This window comes from Rhodotorula toruloides (genome assembly GCF_000320785.1).
Source record: "Rhodotorula toruloides NP11 unplaced genomic scaffold Scaffold1, whole genome shotgun sequence".
Taxonomy (NCBI): domain Eukaryota; kingdom Fungi; phylum Basidiomycota; class Microbotryomycetes; order Sporidiobolales; family Sporidiobolaceae; genus Rhodotorula; species Rhodotorula toruloides.
In genome coordinates this window covers 95593-115285 of record NW_015622961.1, presented here as the reverse complement: position 1 = coordinate 115285, position 19693 = coordinate 95593, and the positions used below count along the sequence as shown (strand labels likewise).

At 61.6% G+C, this 19693-nt stretch overlaps 10 protein-coding genes across 10 annotated transcripts in view; 5 read left to right on the top strand and 5 right to left on the bottom strand.

Annotated features, from left to right (window-relative positions):
• Positions 1-612, bottom strand: part of RHTO_00050 (uncharacterized protein) — a gene marked incomplete at both ends in the record, with an annotated part of 948 nt that extends 336 nt beyond the window's left edge. The window contains 2 exons of the mRNA XM_016413734.1: positions 1-104; positions 160-612. The exon at positions 1-104 is cut by the window's left edge and continues 65 nt beyond it. Of these exons, the coding sequence (XP_016276741.1) occupies positions 1-104; positions 160-612 (557 nt within the window). The remainder of the gene's footprint in view (positions 105-159) is intronic.
• Positions 613-726: 114 nt separating this feature from the next.
• On the top strand, positions 727-1853 carry RHTO_00049 (NAD dependent oxidoreductase; the record flags this gene model as incomplete). The annotated part of the gene is made up of 5 exons (XM_016413733.1): positions 727-1017; positions 1131-1232; positions 1325-1383; positions 1438-1573; positions 1674-1853. The coding sequence occupies 5 exons, from the start codon at positions 727-729 to the stop codon at positions 1851-1853; spliced, it is 768 nt and encodes a 255-aa protein (XP_016276740.1).
• A 505-nt stretch (positions 1854-2358) lies between these two features.
• Positions 2359-5596, top strand: RHTO_00048 (sulfate permease; the record flags this gene model as incomplete). The annotated part of the gene is made up of 11 exons (XM_016413732.1): positions 2359-2598; positions 2666-2752; positions 2880-2938; positions 2995-3208; positions 3271-3743; positions 3806-4013; positions 4085-4166; positions 4229-4660; positions 4718-5036; positions 5095-5492; positions 5550-5596. The coding sequence occupies 11 exons, from the start codon at positions 2359-2361 to the stop codon at positions 5594-5596; spliced, it is 2559 nt and encodes an 852-aa protein (XP_016276739.1).
• A 215-nt stretch (positions 5597-5811) lies between these two features.
• On the bottom strand, positions 5812-6716 carry RHTO_00047 (uncharacterized protein; the record flags this gene model as incomplete). Its single annotated transcript, XM_016413731.1, has 3 exons — positions 5812-6258; positions 6317-6523; positions 6606-6716. The coding sequence occupies 3 exons, from the start codon at positions 6714-6716 to the stop codon at positions 5812-5814; spliced, it is 765 nt and encodes a 254-aa protein (XP_016276738.1).
• A 763-nt stretch (positions 6717-7479) lies between these two features.
• On the top strand, positions 7480-10035 carry RHTO_00046 (transcription factor; the record flags this gene model as incomplete). The annotated part of the gene is made up of 8 exons (XM_016413730.1): positions 7480-7651; positions 7708-7740; positions 7799-8076; positions 8235-8596; positions 8653-8992; positions 9046-9210; positions 9274-9428; positions 9489-10035. 8 exons carry the CDS (start codon positions 7480-7482, stop codon positions 10033-10035), a joined length of 2052 nt encoding a protein of 683 aa, XP_016276737.1.
• A 107-nt stretch (positions 10036-10142) lies between these two features.
• On the bottom strand, positions 10143-11760 carry RHTO_00045 (lysine methyltransferase; the record flags this gene model as incomplete). The annotated part of the gene is made up of 5 exons (XM_016413729.1): positions 10143-10282; positions 10348-10812; positions 10872-11077; positions 11136-11613; positions 11670-11760. The coding sequence occupies 5 exons, from the start codon at positions 11758-11760 to the stop codon at positions 10143-10145; spliced, it is 1380 nt and encodes a 459-aa protein (XP_016276736.1).
• Positions 11761-12141: 381 nt separating this feature from the next.
• On the top strand, positions 12142-12927 carry RHTO_00044 (nitrilase/cyanide hydratase and apolipoprotein N-acyltransferase; the record flags this gene model as incomplete). Its single annotated transcript, XM_016413728.1, has 1 exon — positions 12142-12927. The coding sequence occupies one exon, from the start codon at positions 12142-12144 to the stop codon at positions 12925-12927; it is 786 nt and encodes a 261-aa protein (XP_016276735.1).
• Positions 12928-12946: 19 nt separating this feature from the next.
• On the bottom strand, positions 12947-15102 carry RHTO_00043 (uncharacterized protein; the record flags this gene model as incomplete). The annotated part of the gene is made up of 5 exons (XM_016413727.1): positions 12947-13148; positions 13215-13442; positions 13500-13599; positions 13669-14519; positions 14603-15102. The coding sequence occupies 5 exons, from the start codon at positions 15100-15102 to the stop codon at positions 12947-12949; spliced, it is 1881 nt and encodes a 626-aa protein (XP_016276734.1).
• Positions 15103-15508: 406 nt separating this feature from the next.
• On the top strand, positions 15509-18643 carry RHTO_00042 (Ankyrin repeat protein; the record flags this gene model as incomplete). Its single annotated transcript, XM_016413726.1, has 5 exons — positions 15509-15742; positions 15856-16890; positions 16949-17974; positions 18033-18191; positions 18275-18643. 5 exons carry the CDS (start codon positions 15509-15511, stop codon positions 18641-18643), a joined length of 2823 nt encoding a protein of 940 aa, XP_016276733.1.
• An 84-nt stretch (positions 18644-18727) lies between these two features.
• RHTO_00041 (beta-cyano-L-alanine hydratase/nitrilase) lies at positions 18728-19693 on the bottom strand (the record flags this gene model as incomplete). Its single annotated transcript, XM_016413725.1, has 5 exons — positions 18728-18829; positions 18890-19056; positions 19109-19417; positions 19482-19572; positions 19630-19693. Coding segments are annotated over 5 exons (733 nt in total), but the record flags the coding sequence as incomplete, so codon positions are not given.

Below are 19693 nucleotides of genomic sequence, written 5' to 3'. Positions count from 1 at the left end.
GGCGCGAAGGGTGAGGGAGGGGAGGGGGGAGAGTCGGGGTCGGATTCGAGAGGGTCTTCGGGGGAGGAGGAGGGGGAGTCGAGCTCGACGGGGTTCTTTGCCAACTGTGCGGCGCCCGAACGTCAGTGGGCGTGTGAGAGGGAGTGATGGTGCACGCACGAATCGCTTGACGCCGTCCATCGCGCCTCTCAACCCCCTCTCCCTCCCTTCCCTCAAGCTCGCAACCACAACCCAATCACACCACGATCCCGCTGGGTCCGCCTCGCGCGCATGGATGTACTTGATCGAGTGTTTGTCGAGGAAGGGAGAGGTCGAGAGGTAGGCGTGCAAGGGGTGCAAGGGCGCTGGGAGGTGAGAGGGCGGCGGAGTTGGGACGGGGGCGGTGGCGAGTGTGGAGCTTGTCGAGGGGATGGGGGAAGAGGTGGGTGCTGTAGAGGGGTCTACGAACCACGGTAGTGGCTCGCCTGCGTCCCCAGTGTGTCGTGAGCGAGTCGATGAGAAGTCGAGCTGCGTCGAGGACGAGAAGGGGCGGAGAACGAGTGCGGGCCGGGCAGAGCGTGTGTGTGCTCGTAGTGTTTGCTGTGCTGCTCTCAGCATCGCACGCTGTGCCATCCTAGCCAGTCTGAGCGAGTGTGAGTGAGGTGAACCTCCTGACGAGCGATGAGGCGATGAGGACGAGGGTCGGCCAGCAGGGGACGCTCCTTGCACCTGGACAGTTCACTGAGCATGGCACACCCTCGCATCGTCGTCGTCGGAGGCAGCGGCAAAGTCGCCCTGCGCTTCACCCACCTCGCCCGCTCGTCTTACACCGTCTCGTCCCTCGTCCGCAACGAGTCCCACTTCGGCGCCATCCAGGACGCCGGTGGCACGCCCAGGCTGCTCAGTATCGAGGATGCAACGGTGGGCGATCTCAAGAGCGAGTTTGAGGGCGCGAGGGGTGTGCTCTTCGCTGCGGGAGCAGGAGGGAAGGGTGGAAAGGACAGGACGAGGAAAGTCGACGAGGAGGGCGCGATCAAGGTGTGTGCCGTTCTGACGTCGTTTTTGATGCACTCTCGTCCTCTTGGCGACGAACGAGGCGCAGAACCTCCCAGCAAAGGAGGGAATCGCTTGCTGACGCTCTCCTATGCCAGGTCTTCGACGCCATCGAGCAGCTGAACGGTCCAAAGCCCTACCTCGTCCTCATCGGCGCACTCGACACCCGCGACACGAGCAAGCCGCCGCCCGCTCACTACGTGCGTTGCGCGCTTGTTTTCGCTTTCAGTCGGTCGAGAGAGGGCTGCTCTTCCGCATCGAGACTGATGCGTCGACTCTGTGGCGCTCGCAGACTCACGAGGACATCGACGGATCGAAGAAAGCTCACGAAGCCATCGGCGCATACTACGAGTTTGTCCTTCCCTCTCTCCTCCCTCTTCGTGCCCTAACCCTTCCCTCGCGCAGCGCCAAGCTCGCCGCAGACCAGAACCTCTCGCGCCGCACCACGTTTCCCTGGACGATCCTCCGCCCTGGACACTTGTTGGACGACGAGCCCACGGGGTGGGTGACGGCTGGCAAGACGGGGATGGGAGGGGTGACTGTGCGTTCCGCCTCGCTCTGCCTCCCTGTCCTTCTCCCACTACAAGCTGGTTGGAGTAGGCTGCTGACCGTGCGGATATGGCGTGGCGTGGCCGCAATAGCGCGCAGACGTCGCCTCGTCCCTCCTCGCACTCTTCAACCTCGCCCTCTCGCCCTCTTCTTCCTCCGCTCCGAAAGCTGCAGGACTCGCAATCGACCTCATCCAGGGGAAGGAGACGGACGAGCCGGTGGAGGAGGCGATCAGGGAGGCGGTTCAGAGGGGAGAGAGTAGTCTCGAGTGAGCGGGCGAGGCGGAGTGGGTGGAAGGCGGGTGAGGGCGGTGTATCTAGGCTTGATCCATGACTGGCAAATGAAGTGCTTCTCTTTTGAAAAAGCCACAGCAGCTTCCAGAGAACGACTCGCCCTCGTCCACCTTGACCTTCCTAACTCGCCCTTTGGCGGCAACCCTCGCTTAGGCTCGCTTACTCAGCAGTACTGACGACTGCGGATTATCAACTGGTCCCCTGTTTTCATCAATTGCGTGCTTGCGAAGTCCGAGCGAGACGCCGGCGGACGAGCGTTTGTGGCTGCTCGACCTTCTGCCGCTCGCTGAGTACGACTTGAGTGTTCGTGTGGCTGCTACAGAGGGAACCAGACAGGCTCAGACGACGGACCACACGCCAACGCCAAGTGACCTTCTCGCTCGCCTCACACACTCAGCAACTCTCCCTCGCCCTTCGTCGTCCTGTTCCAACACTTCTGTCGACCCTGATCCACGCCGAGCCACTCGAGGCGACTCCGCCAACGATGGCTGCCCCTTCCACCACCACCACCTCCTCCACCTCTCCTCCTCCCGCACCTCCCCCAGCTCCTCCCAGACCCTCCCGCCTCCAACGCACCAAACACTCCCTCCTCCACTGGATCGACTACGACCCTCAAGTTGTCGATGCAGCGCCCGTCAGCGACCGGATCAAGAGAGCCGTGAGGGGGACTAGTCCGGCGAAAGCGGCGGGAGCTTATTTGCATAGGTTGTTTCCGTTTACCAACGTACGTGTCGTCCCTTCTGTGCGAGGAAAAGGAGGAGGAGCTGATAGGTCTGGTTTGGTGACCGCAGTGGATCTTGCATTACAACTTGCGATGGCTGCTTGGGGACTTGATTGCGGGAATCACGGTGGGGTTGGTCCTCGTGCCGCAGGCGATGGTACGTCCACTTTCACAGCCAGTCTGCACGACGAACCGGACGAGGCGAGCGAGGAAGACGTCCTCCTTCGCTCGTCTCGAAGCGGTCGAACTAGATCTGGCGAACGCTGACTCGCTATCACTCACAGTCCTACGCACGCATCGCGACACTACCTCTCGAATACGGTCTCTACTCGTCCTTCGTCGGGTCCGTCTCCCCTCCCTCCTCTCCCTCCTCTCCCGCTCACCCTCCTCTATGCGCAGAGTAATGATCTACGCCCTCTTCGCGACCTCGAAAGACGTCACCATCGGTCCCGTGGCAGTCATGTCGCTTGAAGTTGCGCGCGTCATCTCGCACGTCCAGTCTTCGAGCGGAGGGGCGATGTATTCCGCGCCCGAGATCGCGACGGCGTTGGCGTTTCTGTGTGGATTGATCGTGCTTGGTATCGGGATGCTGAGGATTGGGTGGTTGATTGAGGTGCGTCCCGAACAAGAACGGACGACGAGCTGCAGAACTGAGGAGAAGTGCGGACTCGGCAGTTCATCCCCTCGCCCGCCATCAGCGCCTTCATGACCGGCTCGGCGCTCAACATCGCGGTCGGGCAGTTCCCCGCCCTGATGGGATACTCCTCCAAGCTCAACACGCGCGCAGAGACGTACAAAGTGATCATCAATTCGCTCAAGCACTTGCCCGACACGAGACTCGACGCCGCATTCGGTCTCTCGGGCCTCGCGTTCCTCTATATCGTCCGATACGTCCTCCAACAGACCGAGCGGCGCGCGAGGAACCCTATCGTCAAGCGCATCGCGTTCTTTGCGCTCACGCTTCGGACGGCCTTCGTGATTGTCATTCTCACGGTCGCCTCGTGGGCGTTCCTCCGACACAAAGACCCGAAACACTTCCCCATCGCCGTGCTCAAGGACGTCCCGTCTGGCTTCAAGCACATGGGTCAGCCCAAGCTCCCGACCGACCTTCTCTCCAAGATCGCGCCTCAGCTCCCCGTCTCGACCATGTGCGCCTTCCCTTGCTCCTTTTCAGCACTGACTTCGAGCTGACCCGCCATCTCGAGCGCAGCATCCTTCTCCTCGAACACATCGCCATCGCCAAATCCTTCGGCCGCGTCAACAACTACAAGATCGATCCCAACCAGGAACTCATCGCCATCGGCGTGTCGAACCTCGTCGGAACGGTCTTCAACGCCTACCCGGCGACGGGATCGTTCTCGCGCTCGGCGATCAAGGCGAAGGCGGGTGTGAGGACGCCGTTGGCGGGTTGGTTCACGGTGAGTTGGCGCGGTTTCGTTGGCTCAACTTCCTTTGAGACGTGTTCAATTGACGCATACTCGCCGCACAGGGCGTCTGCGTTGTCGTCGCCCTCTACGCTCTCACCTCCGCCTTCTACTGGATTCCCTCGGCTGCCCTCTCCGCCGTCATCAGTGCGTTCACCTTGTCGTGCTTCTATCTCTAGCCCCTGTAGCTAACCTCGCTCTCGGCGCAGTCCACGCCGTCCTCGACCTCATCGCCTCGCCGAAGCAGGTCTACGCCTTCTGGAAAGTCTCCCCTCTCGAAGCCGTCATCTTCTTCATCGCCGTCCTCGTCTCAATGTTCGCAACCATCGAAATCGGCATCTACACCTCGGTCGGCGCATCCGTCGCGCTCCTCCTCTTCCGCATCGCACGTCCTCGAGGCGCCTTCCTCGGCCGCGTCAAGATCCGTCCGGACGTCCAGGTTTCGCCGTCCCGCGACGAGCAGGAAGAAGGAACGTCGTCCGGCACGCTTAGCCCGTACCCGCGCTTGCCTGGGAGGGACGTCTACCTCCCGCTCCTCCCCGATGGCGTGCGCAACCCGCTCGTACAGGTCGAGGCGCCTCCGCCTGGCGTCATCGTCTTCCGCTTCGAGGAGTCATTCTTGTACCCGAACGCTGCTTACTGTGTGTGCGAGTCTCGTCCTGAGCGGGTAGATAGATGCTGACGCTCGACCTTTGCAGATGCCGACATGATCGTCGAGCACGCGCACAAGCACACCCGGCCTGGCGACCAGCTCGACAACGTCAGGGCTGGTGACCGACCATGGAACAACCCCGGCCCGCTTCCCTGGCGAAAGCGCAAGGCCGCCTCGACTCCCGAAGAACAAGCCGCGCAAGACAAGCCCATCCTCCGCGCCGTCGTCTTCGACATGTCGTCCTGCTCCAACATCGACACTACGAGCGTGCAGAACTTGGTCGACTTGAAACGCACGCTGGAACGTTATGCGGGCGACCAGGTCCAGTTCCACTTTGCGACCATTCTCAGCCCGTTCATCAAGCGGTGTGTTTCCAGTCCTTCCTTTCTCCTTAGCAAGGAGCTGACGAGCTCGCATTTGCAGCGCCCTCCTCGCCGGCGGTTTCGGTACCGGCAAAGGCTGGTCAGGACCCGAGCGACCGCTCGAGATCGCTCCCGTTGTGCAAGCCGGCATGGAGCCCGTCATGACCGAGCACGCGAAGCGGTTGCAGCGCATGCACTTCCAGCGTCGGTTCTTCCCTGGCAGTCCGTTGCCGGGCACGCCGCAGAAACTTGCGGACGAGAAGGAGGAGGGGAATGTCCGTGAGGCGAGGGAGGAGGGAGAGGGAGTGAGGCACGAGGATCTTGAGGCGGCGCTCGGAGAGGTCGAGCGGCAGGGCATGCACCTCGGAGGATCGGTCTGGGGACACGAGGTGCCAGGCCACGAGGAGCCGAACCTCGAGCAACCAGTCTTGTCCACTTCCTTCCCCCGCTTCCACCTCGGTGCGTTCCTTCCGTTCCTTCCCTCACGCGCCTGAGCTAACGCTCTTCGCTCTGCAGACCTGACGTCTGCAGTCTCCGCTGCCGTCGGTCGCGACGACTGGTGAAGCCTCGTCGATCCATATCATACATTTCCGCCCGTGTATCAGCCCTTATTCCCTCGCATTCAGCATTAGCCTTTCTAGACATTTGCATATTTGTTGTGGCATTAGAAAAGACCTTTGAGTGTGCCAGCTCGCCGCCTCATTCCCGTCCGCTTCCGAGAGGCAACTCGCTGAGACTTTCGCGACTCGCCTGGAAGAGATGCGAAGCGGCCCGCGTTTCAGGAGACGACGCACTGCTCGACGCCCGATGCCGTACGCGTACAGACCTGCGTGAGGAATCGCAAGCACTCCTTGAAGCCTTCCTCCTCCTCAAACTGCTCGACCCAATCCGCCATCCGCCGCGCAGCCAGCCTCTCCATTTCCGGAGAGATCCACTGGTCGACGGCGATGGTGTGGAAGATGACGTCCTGGTGGAGGAGCGGCGAGATGCGCGCGATGAGGTCGTCGGGCGGCTCTTCGCCCTTATGCCTATAGTACCGGTACAGCTGACGGATTACGGACGAGCAGTCGCCGCCCGCGAGAGTCCAGGGCGAGGCTGCGAAAGTCGCGAGCATGCTGTGATGCACGCCATAGAGGCCCTTCAGCTCCATCAAGGCGAGTGAGCGGCCGGGTTCGGGAATCGCGCAAGTCAATGGCGGCTTCTGCAGCTCGGCTAGGCACATGGACTGCGATTCTGAGCATCAACATCGAGGCAAGAGCGAGCGAGACTGAAGCAAGACGCACCATGGCATCCGCTCCGTCGTGCGGCCACCAGCCATTCTCGACAAAGAGGTCGATCCACGAATGCGTCTCCTCCGTCCGCCAGCTGCGAGTATACGGGACTTGAAGATCGGTAGAACGAGGGAGGAAGAAGGCTGCTTCTTCGGTCGTCAAGGGCGGGAAGGAGAATGGCGGAGGATTGGGTGTCACGCGGGCAAGTCGGCAGAAGTACTTGTGCGTCGGCCAGATTTGCACGGTACGAGCGAGTCTGATCAGCTTCCAAGCCCCGTCAGATGCGGCGGGACACACACACCGTTTTTTGACACTTCTCGTCGCAGAACCTCGCCACAGCCGTCCTACAGCCCGAGCACGCCTGTATGGAGGTGCTCTCGCACACGGAGCACTGATCGGGCGGTCCAGACATCTCGATGGGCGATGTAGCGGGAGTAGCGGCGAGTGGAAGAAGGCGAAGAGGGGAGTTCGACCGAAACGGCCGGCTGCCTCTGCCATCAACGCTTGGGAGGACGCTGCGCTGCCTTGATGCTGTCATAGACTGCTCTACACATGCACCGACGCGCCCGACGCACCGCCTGACACGCTCCTTCACTCGGTGCGCTTTTTCATCAGTTTGGCGAACAGATGGTGGACGACGGACATAGCACTCGCCGGCGGCGGCTTGAGGACACCGCCTGCGTGCAATTCAGCACGTTCTGGAACACCAGGAGGCAGGAGCGAGGCCCCTGCGAGGAATTGGTTTGTCCTTGCGGAGACGGAGGCTTTCTCGGGGGTATGGATTGGGAAAGGGTTCTTGCGCGACCAAGCCGGTCTGGCTCTGCCTGCTACAGAGCATACAGCTGAACTGCTTCGCTCGACGACGCGCCAGCCGGCTGAACGACTTCGAAGCTCCCGTTGCCTCGTCCCCGTCAAGCCACCCTGCCGTGCCGACTGTCAACTTCGCCTGCCAGCTAATCTGCGCTCAGCTCGCTCGACCGCTCGATCGGACACGCTAAGTCAGCACAGCGCTCGCCGCCGCATCTTGAACTCCTCGCCTCGACAATTCTCGCCTCGCCTCGCCTCCCCACACTAGACTTCCTCGAACTCGTCTTGCCCGCCGAACCAGACCTCCCATACCAATCAAGCGCATCCAGCTCGTTGCTGCCGTTACCGCCCCGCGTCGAGGGACTCCGATGTCGACCGCGCCCTCCAAGCGTCCGTTCGTTCCTGCTATCACAAAGGGCGCGCGCGGCCCACTCCCCTCGAGTTGCGATGGCTGCCGGTTACGACGAGTCGCTTGCAGAGGGCGCCAGACGGACGAAGCTGGACAGGCGGTGAGGTCGTGCGATGCCTGCCTGCGAAAGGGTGCGTCTCCTAACTTCAGTCCACGAACCGTCGCGCTCATCGCCTTCAATCCGCAGGCATCCAGTGCACGACGACGGCGCGACAGACGAGTGCGTATAGCTCGTCGGGAGCGCGGACCGCATCGACTGACTGGTCGTCGCTTCGCAGATCCTCGTGTTCGCAGCGGGCGACGGATTGAAGCGGCGAAAGAGATCTACGGCTCGACAGACATCGCCACGCCTTCGACGCCTCCAACAACACGCCGTTCTACGCCACCCACCTACAGCGACGCCGAGGCGCACCTGGCGAATGATCTGCAGGTTGAGACGCTCCGGCTCGACGTCCTCGACCTGTACGACCGCATCGGCGGCGCCGCAAAATACCCTCTTTACCCGTGGCCGTTGTTCAACTACTACGACTCACGGCATCGCTTCGAGTCAAGGTCAGTCCGCCCCGCTTGGCCGCGACGAGGTTGCCCAGCGCTGAAACCGACTGCCTTCACCAGTGACCAGGACATCAGAAGGCTAGAATCGGCTGATCAGGCGAGTATGCGTCCATGAGCGCAATGAGCGCGCCAAGCTGACTCTCTCTCGTTCGCTCGCAGCTTATGCTCCGCATCGTTGCTGCCGCCGCCTCCCGATTCTTGCGACCCTCGAAGGGGACTGAAGCGACGCGAGATACTTGTGCCGATCAAGCGCTGCAACTGGCTGTCCGGTTGGCCGACTCGCAAGGCTTATGGCGAACGATCAACAATTCGAATCCGGTCGCGCTCCTCTTGCTGTGGCAGTTGATGGCGAACGGGGAATTGGGGACTTCGGCAGCCCAGCCATACCTTTTTGCGGCAGCCAACCAGGTCAAGGCGATGCGCGATCTCGATCAGCCTGAGCTAGACGACGATACCACGACTTGGGCGATAGCGTTGACAGACGCCGTCGTTGCGCTCGAGACGAGTTCGGCGCCAATCTTGTGCGTTCGTCCAAGGCGTTTTGACTCTTCCTGGGCTCACCTCAAACTCGAGACAGATCGTTTCGGTTCAAGTTCTTCTCACGGATCGCCCGAATGACCGCACCTCTCGCCGACATGCTCCTCCCTTCCCTCGACCAGCTCAGCCGAGCGCTCGATTCGTCCGATCCGTGGGACTTGTCGCAATGTGTCGCCCCCGTCCTCGCCATTGCATGCTTCTCCGTCCGGCGACTCGCCTACGCGTTCGAAGATCTCGCGCTCGGCAATTTCGGCGCCCTGCGCATCTGCGAGGCGGAATGGCTCGAGATGGACAAGATTTATCTTTGGGTGGATAGCGCTGTCGCGTTTGGAAAGGAGCAGGCGACCATCACCAAACCGTTCTGCCGAGCGCTCCTCGAGGTGCGTCCAACAGCACTCACTCGAATGTGCACAGGCTAACTGTTGCTTCGCAGTTGTACACCGGCCTGATCGCCGCCCTCACCGTCTTCAGCGAACTCGCAATCCTGCGAGCTGCCGAAGGCGCCGCGGGCGACCAAGACCGGGCGGTCATGCCCATCGCAGACTCGGCTCGCAAGCGCGCAAACTCGGGCGTTTGTCGCTACCTGCGTGGTGCCAGGGTACGCGTTCGACCTTCACGCGTGTTCGGCACTCTCCACTGACTTTCCCGATCCTTTCAACAGACCTGCGCCTCGAGAAATCACCTTGCCCTCTTCGCCTCCACGTTCTACTCGGTCTCGCGGGTGGTTCTCTTGGCGGATATCTTTGTTGCAACGCCGACGTGGGACGTCAACCTGCATCCGCAGGGCGCTGCCGACAAGCTCGCATCGCTGTTCTTGTGCGTTCTGAAGACGCAGACCTTTCGAGTGGCGCCTACTCACATCCCGTTTCCTCGCAGCTTGCGCGACGCGCTGCGGAACATCTCGCTCGCCTATCCGTCGCCAGCCGTGACGTCGGTACTCGAGAAAATCGAGCTAGAGATCGTCTCGTTGCAACGAGTCGTCGACGCTCCCCTTCCTTACGGCGACGACCCGAACACACCCACCATTCCTCTCACCCAAGTCGCCGCGTGGACGTTCAATCGGACTCACAACATGCTCATGCCACCTCGTCAACACTCCGACTCGCCCTCTATCTCGCCGCCCTCGCAACTTCCGCCGCAGCTTCCCTCTTCCCAACCCCTACCACCGCTCGATCCTTACGCTCGTGCACCACCTTTCACGTCCTCGACAGCCTCGCTACCGTTCTACATCGCCCTGGAACCGCCAATGTGGACTTTCCAACCCGCACACGTCCTCAACGAGCACCTCGATGGCGTCTCGCATGCTCCAGCCCCCGTTCCTCATTTCCCTTCGTCCCCGGATGGCGCGCAGGCGTACGCTTCCCCAGCCCAGGCATATCCTGCGGCGGAGCAGGACTCCTACCCCTCGCATTTCTCGTCGTAGACTCGCGCTCGTACTCGCACTCGCACTCGCAAACCCTCCCTCTTCGTTAGATTGTCCTGTTTCTGCAATACGATGTAGCGATGTCTGATGAGCTGCATGGGCGTGTTCTAGTGATCCTCGTCCTCGTCGTCTAGATTCTCCATGTCGTCCTCGTCGAACGGGATGCCAGCTTCCTCCGCCTTCCGCCTCGTCTCGTCAAACAGCTGCTCGTGATACTCTATAGCAGCCTGGATCACGTCGACTTGCCCTGAACAAGCGGTGGGAGAAGTTAGCTGAGGGCGAGGGAGGACACGAGCGAGTTTGCCAGCGCACCTCGTCGGTAGATCCCCACCATCCCGCTAATCTCCGTCCGTATGTCATCGCCCGTTACAGCCTCAACTCCCGCCGTCAAAGCCTGCGCCTTGCTGTCCAGCATAGCCCCGAGCATGTCCAGCATGTCGAGCTCATTCTCCCAGCTGACGAAGTCGAGCGCCTCACTCCAGCCGCTCGCGCCCTTCCGTAGTCGCTCTTGGATGTCCTCAACCTCGCCAGGCTGCGCGAGTAGCAGCCGCATCTGCGCGAGAAGCTCATCAGGAAGGACGCCGCTTCGCGGGACGTAGTGGCGCGTGTCGGTGAGCTTGAGAGTATCCCAGAGCGAGAGAAGCGAAGGAGAGGCGTTGGGTGGCATGCTGAGCTTGAGAGTGAGGAAGTCGGCTCGGTTCGACGGGAGGACGAAGCCGTAGCCGAGGAGGAGCTCCTCATTCGCCTTGGCGCCGTACGTATTGTAAACTTGCGCGCCTGCAGACCGCATTCGTCAACTTCGCTCGGTCGAGAGAAGCAGAGAAACTTGGGCAAACCTGCCGGGATCTCCTCGTCCAGCACGATCGTCAAGCTTCCCTTCCCAACTGCGCGGCCGTCCGCCCGCTCGTTCTCCGTGTCCATGTCGCTGAACCATGTCACTCGAGCGTCTGGCCGGTGGTTGAGCAGGTCGACGCCGGGGAAGAGGACGGGTGTCGAGTTGTCCTTGTCGCCGTCGATGAGGTCGGACGAGAAGGCTCGAGAGCTGTCGTGCCAAAGTCAGCGCATAGCTTCTCGACGGAAGACGACAGAGCGGAACTCACGAGAGTATCGTGCAGGCCCACAGCCATCTTTCCCAAGTCAGCTCCCGCCGCACCTCCTCGTCGGTCACCCAGCTCGTCACTTCCCGCCACTCGGCCTTCCAGTCGTCCTCGCGCTCCTGCGCCGCGCCATACAAGTTCGTCCCTCGCAGCAACTCCCGTTCTGCCGGTGTGAAGTAGAGGGGTGTCCGCATCGCTTCGGATTTTGGTAGGAAGTCGACGTAAGGCTGGTGTTGGAGGTCGAGGTCCGGCACCTGGTCGACGACAGACTTTGGCAGGAGGTGAAGGCAAAGGTAGAGCGTCATGATCTCGTGGTCTGGAAGGCGTTTCGGGCGGGAGGAGGAGGGAGAGGAGGGGGAGAGAGTGTCGGGAATGCATCGTCTCGCTTGTTTGGGTGTTATGGCGAGTGAGAAAGGGCAGCAGACTGCCTTGCAGCCCTTCTCGAGCGTCTCGCCAGCGTAGACAGAGGTACCAAAGAGATCTGGAAATCAAGTTGGTCAGCTAGCGCGTCCGAGGCAGGTGCAGAAGACAGCGCACCTGGTCGAGCTTTCAATGCTGGATGGTAAGAGCCGCCTAACGCAGCCAGCCAGGTCCCGAGCGGCGTTGTCGCGCAGCTTGTTCCCGTCATTTCGCGATGATGAGGCGAGCGAGCGGCGACAGCGAGTTCCTTCGGCGATTCGCGGCGACGATGAGGCGCTATAGCAAGTGCGAATCGAGACTAGCGGGCCAGCAGACCAGCAGAACCGCGATGGGCGTGAGGACGGCAGATCCAGCCGTTGGTCTCGTCGTCTGCCTCTCCTCTCCACCTTCGACCACAGCCGCCTGCACGGCGAGGAGGAGGACAGTACAGAGGACGCTCTGCCTTGTACTGATCGAGCGCTGCACGAGTGCGTTTCTTCGCCCCGCTTTCTCCTCGTCCAGACTGCACCTTGACTCGCTCGCACGCCGCCTCTTCGCGCTGCAATCCGGCGTACGTTGCTGACGACTCATGCTTCTGTGCGCCTCAGACATGCTCAAGCCCTTCGTGGTCGCAGCGGCCCAGCTTTCGGTCTCTCCCTTTCCCTCCGTCGCCGATAATCTCGCGACTCACCTTCACTTCGTCCGCCTCGCCGCCGAGAACGACGTTCAGCTACTCGTCTTCCCCGAGTTGAGCGTGACGGGTTACTCCCTCAAGCTCTCCAAAGAGGCTATCTTCACGGTCGATGACGCACGGCTGGACGAGCTGCACGGGGCTTGCCAGGAGACAGGCGTAACAGCTTGTGTTGGCGTGCCAATGCTTGCCGACACGATTGACGGCACCCACATCGCCAGTATTGTCCTACATCCCGGCGGATCCCGACACGCGCACACGAAACGCTTCCTCGATTCCTCCGAAATCGCCTCCTTCGTTCCCAGAACAGGCGGTCCTCTGCTCGACTTCCCGTCTGCGTCTGAGCATACCGAACGCGTCGCTCTCGCCATCTGCGCCGACACTTCCTGTCCGCTCCACCCGCTGTCCGCCTCTCAAGCAGGCGCGACAGTCTACGCCGCCGGATCCATCATCTCCTCCGCGTCGTACGGCGCCGAATCTGCACGATTAGCGTCGTATGCGAAGCATTATGGAATGGCAGTCCTGCTGGCGAATCATGCGGATGGGCGAGGGACGGGAGGGTACGAGACTAAAGGAGGAAGTGCGGTTTGGGATGAGGAGGGTAAGGTGGTGGTGCGAGCGGAGAACGGCGAAGGCGAAGTACTTGTGGTCGCACGTAAAAGCGCAGAACGAGGCTGGGCGGGCGAAGTCATTGCATTGTCGTGACCGGCGCCTGCCTGCCCTTCTACGCCTTAGCCTGATCCGCTGCACCAGCTTGCCTCGAATCAGCATCCTCCCCTCTCAGCTCCATCGCTACAACTTCCGCCCATTCACCTACCGCCTGCTCAAGCCCATCTCGCCATCCTTCCTCCCTTCTTGCAGCGGCGACTTTCGGATCGAACTGCGGCGGTCCGGCGAGAGCGAGGTTGTAGCGGTGCTTGAGGGCGCTGTCAAAACATCACACGGTCAGTACTATCGCTGACGGAGAAACAGACGCGAGAAGCGTCATGCACCCAGCCCACAACCGCAGATTCTCCGCCCTCCTGAACGTCTGCCCAATCTTCTCGCCTCCTGCTCCGCCGTCGCTCGCATTCGATGCGGCTCGGGACATCTCGACTGAGGAGCTCAAAGTCGAAGTTGGAGGAAGCGGGTGAATCGAGGCGCACGTGATGAAGCCGAAGGGATGGGGGGAGGAGAGGCGGAGGGCGGCGTTGTAGGCGAGGCAGAGGAGGTAGCCGTCGCTATGCAAGTCGTATCAATGAGCGCTTAAAGACGTCAGAAGAGGCGGAAGAGCGTACGAGAGTGCGTCAAGGAAGCCTGTCCGGTCGTTCGCTGGATCAGGCAGAGACGACGTCTGCTCCGGCGAGAGGTGCGCGACGATGACAGCGTGAGCTCGCGCTGGAGAAGCGGACACAAAGGAGTCAGCTGTTACTGTCCACGAGTGGCGACGAAGGCGTCCGGACGCACCGAGCGAGTCTTCCCATCCGACCTTCTTCGCCCAGTCCGGCACGTCCGCCAGCATTTCAGCGTTACCCGCTCCGCTCTTCCTTCTCGTCCCTCCCGTTTCCGCCGTCTGTTCCAACACTCGCTTCACAACCTCCACCCATTCCCGCACGACTTCTTGTTCTGCCACGAGCGCGGAAAGCGTAACATCCGACCGGTACATCGGCTCGTCCTCGATCTCCGCTTTGACGCCGGCGGCTTCAGGGAAAGCAGGTGCCTCCGTCTCGAGCGGCGATTCGACCATTCCCTCTGTCTCGTCCGCCAAGAACCGCTGGGGCGTCTCAGGCAGTCGATACCGCCCTTCCATTTCCTTCAGTAACCCGAGTACCTCCAGACTCTTCCTGCGCAGCGCAGCAAGCAACGTCGCTCGCTCGTCTCCCTCGACAGCCGCCGTGTTTCCCTGGTTCGAGCCGGACGAAGAGGAGCGGGACATAGCTGCTGCGGTTGCGAACGGGGAGGCGAGGGATGTGCGTGGTCGAGAGGCCGTCGAGATCTGCGGCGGGTCCGTCGATAAGGGGGCGGACAAGGAGGAGGAGACTGAGGTGGAAGGCAAAAAGAGGACGAATTGTTGCGTTGTGCGGATGGCGCCAGTTGTCAAGGTGAGCAGCGTGAGAACGAGTGGGACTGGCGAGTCGCTCGTGGAGGAGGCGGAAGTGAGAGAGGAGAGCGGAGCCGAGTCTGAATTGTCGGTTCGTGAGGAAGTCGAAGCGGACGATGTGGAGGAGAAGGCTGAAGCTTCTCGCGGCGCGTGCGGAATTTTGTCGAGTGTGTCCGACGGGGTAGATACCCTAGAAGCTGGCGCAGTGAGACCCCATCTGAAGAGGCGCAAGCGAAGTTTGCGAAGGTCGTCAGCTGTGTCGAGGCAGCCAGAGTCGGAACGAAGGCAGATGGAGCGCACGTCTCGCACACAACGTCCAGCGCCTCTACCACTTCTCGCCGTATTTCCTTCGTATCTCGCAACGACGCCTCAACGCCCTCCTTCTCCCACGGCATCCGCAAGTCAACCTCAGGTCTCGGCGGTTCCGGCCCAAGCACTCCCTCTAGTGCCTCCTCGCCCTCCTCGCCCTCCTCGTCCTCTACTGTTCCAGCGGGACCACCCAATCGTCCTTCGTTCTCCTTGTCCTCGCCTGTTTTGCCACCTCTCCTTTGCGAACCCTCCACACCTCGCTTCTTAGCCTCTTTCAGCCCGAGCTTCGCGAAGCCGTGTTGGAGATGTTGAATACTCGGCAACGCCATCACGCTCTGCCGCTTGAGAGCCGAGCGAGAGAAGGGTCGCGAGGTCGAGGTGGTGTAGAGTGGTAGAGGCGGGAGCTTCGCTGCTCGAAACGGGGGTGCCGGTGGTACTATCGTTGCTGTAGAGGACAGGTCCGCTGCGAGCGAGTCTCCTGGTGCTGCCATGGTCGCAAGAGACGCTGTCGGAATGGAGGTGGGGGAAGGAGGGTGTTTGAACGTCCACGGCGGGTCGCGGGCTGCGTTTACAAGCCTGTGTGCCCGATACGGCTCTGTATGAGGCCCTGAAGCTGTCTACACGTCCCTCGAGCGTGGTGTTGGCGAGTGAGAGGATCCCGACGCCGCTCGGGAGGGTATCGAGGCGGACTGAGCGGCGCTGGCGAGCTCGTTCGAAGACGGGCAAGCTCGTAGGGCTTCAGAGGAAGCACAACGGCCAAGCAAGCCAGTCACAAGCCAGTACGAGCCGTTGCGAGGTGGTGTTCCCGTCGAGCTTTGGTCGTTGCATTCGTTCGTTCGTTCACCCTCGACTTGTCACTCTGCTCGTTCTCACCGCTTGCCAGGCCAGACTGACACGATGGGCAAAGTGCGACACCGCAAACGCACCAGGGACGCGCGCGTCGCGGCCGCTTCTGCGCCTCTGACCGCTCCCACAGCACAAGGCGACCCCACTTCGTCGACGGCGAACACAGCTGACGGCGAGGCAGCGGGACAGCAGGGCTTGAAGAAGGGCGCGAGGAGGGATCAGGAGATGGGCGAACTGCTGGACAAGCTCAGGAGCTCAGAGGGAAGGGAGAGGGCGTTCGCTGCGGTGCGTTTCAGTCCGTTCTTTGTGCTCACGCTGCGCGTAGGGCTAGCCAAGATGGCAGGAATGCACAGCTAAAAGCCTAAAGAGGAGACACTGAACACCGTTCCCGCCCGCAGTCCACCATCTCGTCGCTCATCCTCACCCTGCCTCCTCTCCAACTCCGCCTCTTGCTCTCGCGCAACCTCATCGGTCTGCTCATTGAGCGTGTCTCTGCCCTCCCTACACCCTCCGCCACCTCGCCACCTCCCCCTTACTATGACCTGACGACCGCCATTGAATCACTCGGTGCACTCCGCAACCTCGCCGTCTCGTCTCCCCCTCACATCCTCTCAGAAATGCACAACAAGCGCCTCCTCCTCCCTCTCACGACCATCCACATTCCCCTCCTCGCGCACTTCCTCCCCTCGCAACTCGGTCCCGCGCCGCAGCCTCAGAAACCCTCGTTCCCTGCGACGCCTGAACAGCGACGAGCGGTCGAAGACGCCAACGAGGCGCAAGATACTCTCCGCCGGTCCTTCTGGGACTGGAGCGAGAACGTCTGCGTCTTGCTTTGGTGCCTCGCCGAGAGTAACACCAAGATTCTTGGCTCGCTTAATGCACACGCGCAAGGGATTGTCGGCTTGTGCATGGGATACCTTGCCGAGTCGGCGTTGGGAATCGAGCGAAATGCGCAGGTTGCAGAGCTGGCGGACGAGCAGGGCGGACGCGGAGCAATGGAAGTTGAATCGAAGAAGCCGAAAAAGAAGGACGTCAAGAAGGAGCAGGCGAAGAAGGTCCGAGTCCCGCTCTTCGTCGTCGTCGCAGCCGCACAAGCACTCTACGCCTTCGTCTCCGACAATCACCCCGCGCACACTCACCTCCTCTCCTCCTCGACTTCGTTCTCTTTCTCCCCTGCGCTTGCCTCCCTCCTCTCCATCCTGCTCACGCCTACTTCCCCTGTCCCGGCTGAGTCGGACGACTGGGCTCAACTGCGAGTCCTCGCTTTCGGAACGGTGCTCGAGATCGCCAAGGGCCGGAGTAAGCGGCGAGACGTCGAGGCTGTCAGGGCTGCGCTGAGGAGCGACGAGGCGCAGGAGGTACTGCTCGGGCTCGTGAAAGAGGCGAACCTTGATGCGGCTGTGGAGGAGGCAAAGAAGGTCGCCAGCGAGATCGTGAGTCTCTCCCTTGCCCTGTGTCCTTATGAGCGAAGCTGACGAATCTTTGTCGCAGGACCCGACCGCTCTCCCATCTGCGAAACCCGACCCCTCATCTCCCTCCTCCCGCCTCGCATCCCTCGAACGCCAGTCACAGACGCTCCAGCTCGCCCTCGAAGTCCTCAGTGAATGGCTCGCCTCAGGCGTACCAGACTCGTCGTCTTTTGGTGCGAGTCAGGGTGCAGGCGACGAGGACGAGCAGGACGAGGCGGAGGACGAGGAGTGGGGCGGGATTTCGATGGATGTCGAGGGGGACGTGGAGATGGGATCGGACGAGGATGAGGATGAGGGCATGGTTGGTGCGGGCGAGAAGAAAGAAGAAGCGGATGGGATCATCAGACGAAGGCGGGGGGACACGCCTGTCGAGGGCGGCGCGGACGCGATGCTGGACGACTTGGAGGCGACGGCCGACTCGGACGACGAGCGAGACGCAGCGGATGAGAATGGCTCGAGCAAAGCGCTCGCTCTTCTCGGCGACTCGCTTCCCCTCCAGCTTCTCGCCCTCGCCCGCCCCACCACCGCTCTCTCTTTCCTCTCCCCTCCCGCTTTCGCCCCTCACGACCTCGACAAGCCCGCCTCGTCGAACGGCCTCATCAGCACCTCCGCCTCAGATGCCTTTCTCGTCCCTTCCTCGCTGTCGACCCTCTCCGAAGCGATCACGACCATCCACGTCCGGGCCCTCGAAGCACTCAACAACCTCTACATCACCCTCTCCCGCGCGTTCGAGAAGGCCAAGAAGGCGGCTGACAAGAACCGCCTGAGGCGCAACCCGAAGGAGCTGCAGAAGGTGTTCGAGACGTCGCTCGAGCTGGTGATGGGCGCATTGGAGGCGGCGCACAAGCATGTTCCTGCTGTTGCGCAGCAGGCGCAGGAGACGAGCGGGAAGAAGGGGAAGAAGCAGGCTCAGCAGCAACAGCAGGCGCAGCCAGACGAGGTCGAGGAGGTCCAGGAGCGGAGGATGGAGATCGTCATGGCTGGCTCGGGAGTCGTCTGGGGCTGCGTGCGGCTGGGCTTGAGTCCCGAGTCGAGCAAGGACTCCATCGTGCGCATCCTTTCCTCGGCTCACCTGCGCGTACCCGCTGAGTCGTTTCGTCGCGCAGGTTGTCGGTCCCGATACGACACCGTTCCTCATCCAGCGAGTGTATCCTTCCGCTTTCGCAGCTGCACAGACACCGGCTGGCGAAGCGATCCGCGTTCGGACGCTCGGTGCGCTCGGGGAGATTGGACGACGGGCGGACGTGCCGGAGCAGGAGAATGCGGTGCGTCGACAAGCTCGCGTTGGCGGAGTGGCGCTCGTCTCTCGAGCGAATCACTGACTATCCATACTTGTCGAGTGTCACAGCAAATCGGCCGTTTCATGCTCTCGCTCCTGCCGACCTCCCGCGCCGCCGTCGTCACCGGCACCGTTCCTCCCTCAGTCGCATCAACACCCGACATCCTTCTCCAAGCCATCGACTCGTTCATCGACCTCTACGCCGACGAAGACCGCTCGTACGACGTCCCTGTCTTCCGCCAAGGCCAGATGCTCGAGGACCTTGACCGGTCTGTCCAAGGCGTCCGGGCAGCGATCAAGAAGGTTGACCGGAACAAGTTTCCTGAGTTGCGGGCGAGGGCAGACGGGGCGATGGAGAACTTGACGGCGTTCGTCCAGTACAGGAAGGACGTGGTCAAGCAGGCCGGGAGGCGGCGAGCGGAGGGGAAGGCCGAGTAGCTCCCTCTCTCTCTGCAGTGCACAGCATAGACCCATGCACCGATAAGGCGATAAGGCGAGATGAACGATGCGAGTCTAGCGAATCTACGCGCGGACGTCGAACTTGAAGATATCCTCCCGAGCGTAATGGCCCGCACCTGCGCAGTCCATGTCCAGCTTGGCTCCGAGGATGTCGTCGGCGTCAATCTGCGCACGACTGGCTTCAGCAAAAGTTCGAGAAAATCAGAGAGAAAGGAAACGACGCACGTCGGCGTAAAGGACGCCCTCCCCGTCCCAGAGCGGTCCTGCAAGCACCTCGCCCAGCGGCGAGACGATGCACGATCCGCCGCGAGACCAGACGTCGTCTTTTCCGCCTGCTGCGACGCGAGCAGGGTAGTCCTCTGGGAAGTCGCTGGCCTTCTGGAATTGGTTGGCTGTGAAAAGAAAGCGTGAGCAAGGGACGCGAGGAAGAACTCTGAGACGCACCGGAGACGACGAACGTCCGTCCCTCCATTGCGATATGCTGCATGCTCGGCAGCCAAGTCGGCCTCGCATCGGCCGTCGGCGCAAGGTAGAGGCTCACTCCCTTCCGGTACAGCGCGTACCGCTGCAGCGGGCAGTAGTTCTCCCAGCAGATGTTGCCGCCGATACGGAAGCCGAGTGAGGGACACCAGACGACGGGTAGATTGTCGGTTGGCTTGTGGTCTGTCCCGAGGAAGGCGGGCTGGTTCGTCGCAGAGCTTGTGCCCCAAACGACGCGCTCGGCGGCTGTTGGCATCAGCTTGCGGTGCTTGGCTGCGATGGACGAATCAGTATGCATACGACGTAGACGCTGTCAATGGAGGAGACCACAACGCACACAGGAGGACGCCGTTCGAGTCGATCAGGATGTTCGAGCAGAACAAGGTCGCGCCAACGATGGACCGCTCGACGATGCCGACGGAGAGGAACTGGAGGAGTCGAACAGTCAGCAAAGTGCACGACGCAAGGAGAATCGATGAACGTACGACGTTGTGCTTCTTCGCAATCTGGCAGAGCTTGCGGAACGACTCGAACTCGCGCCCAAGCGCT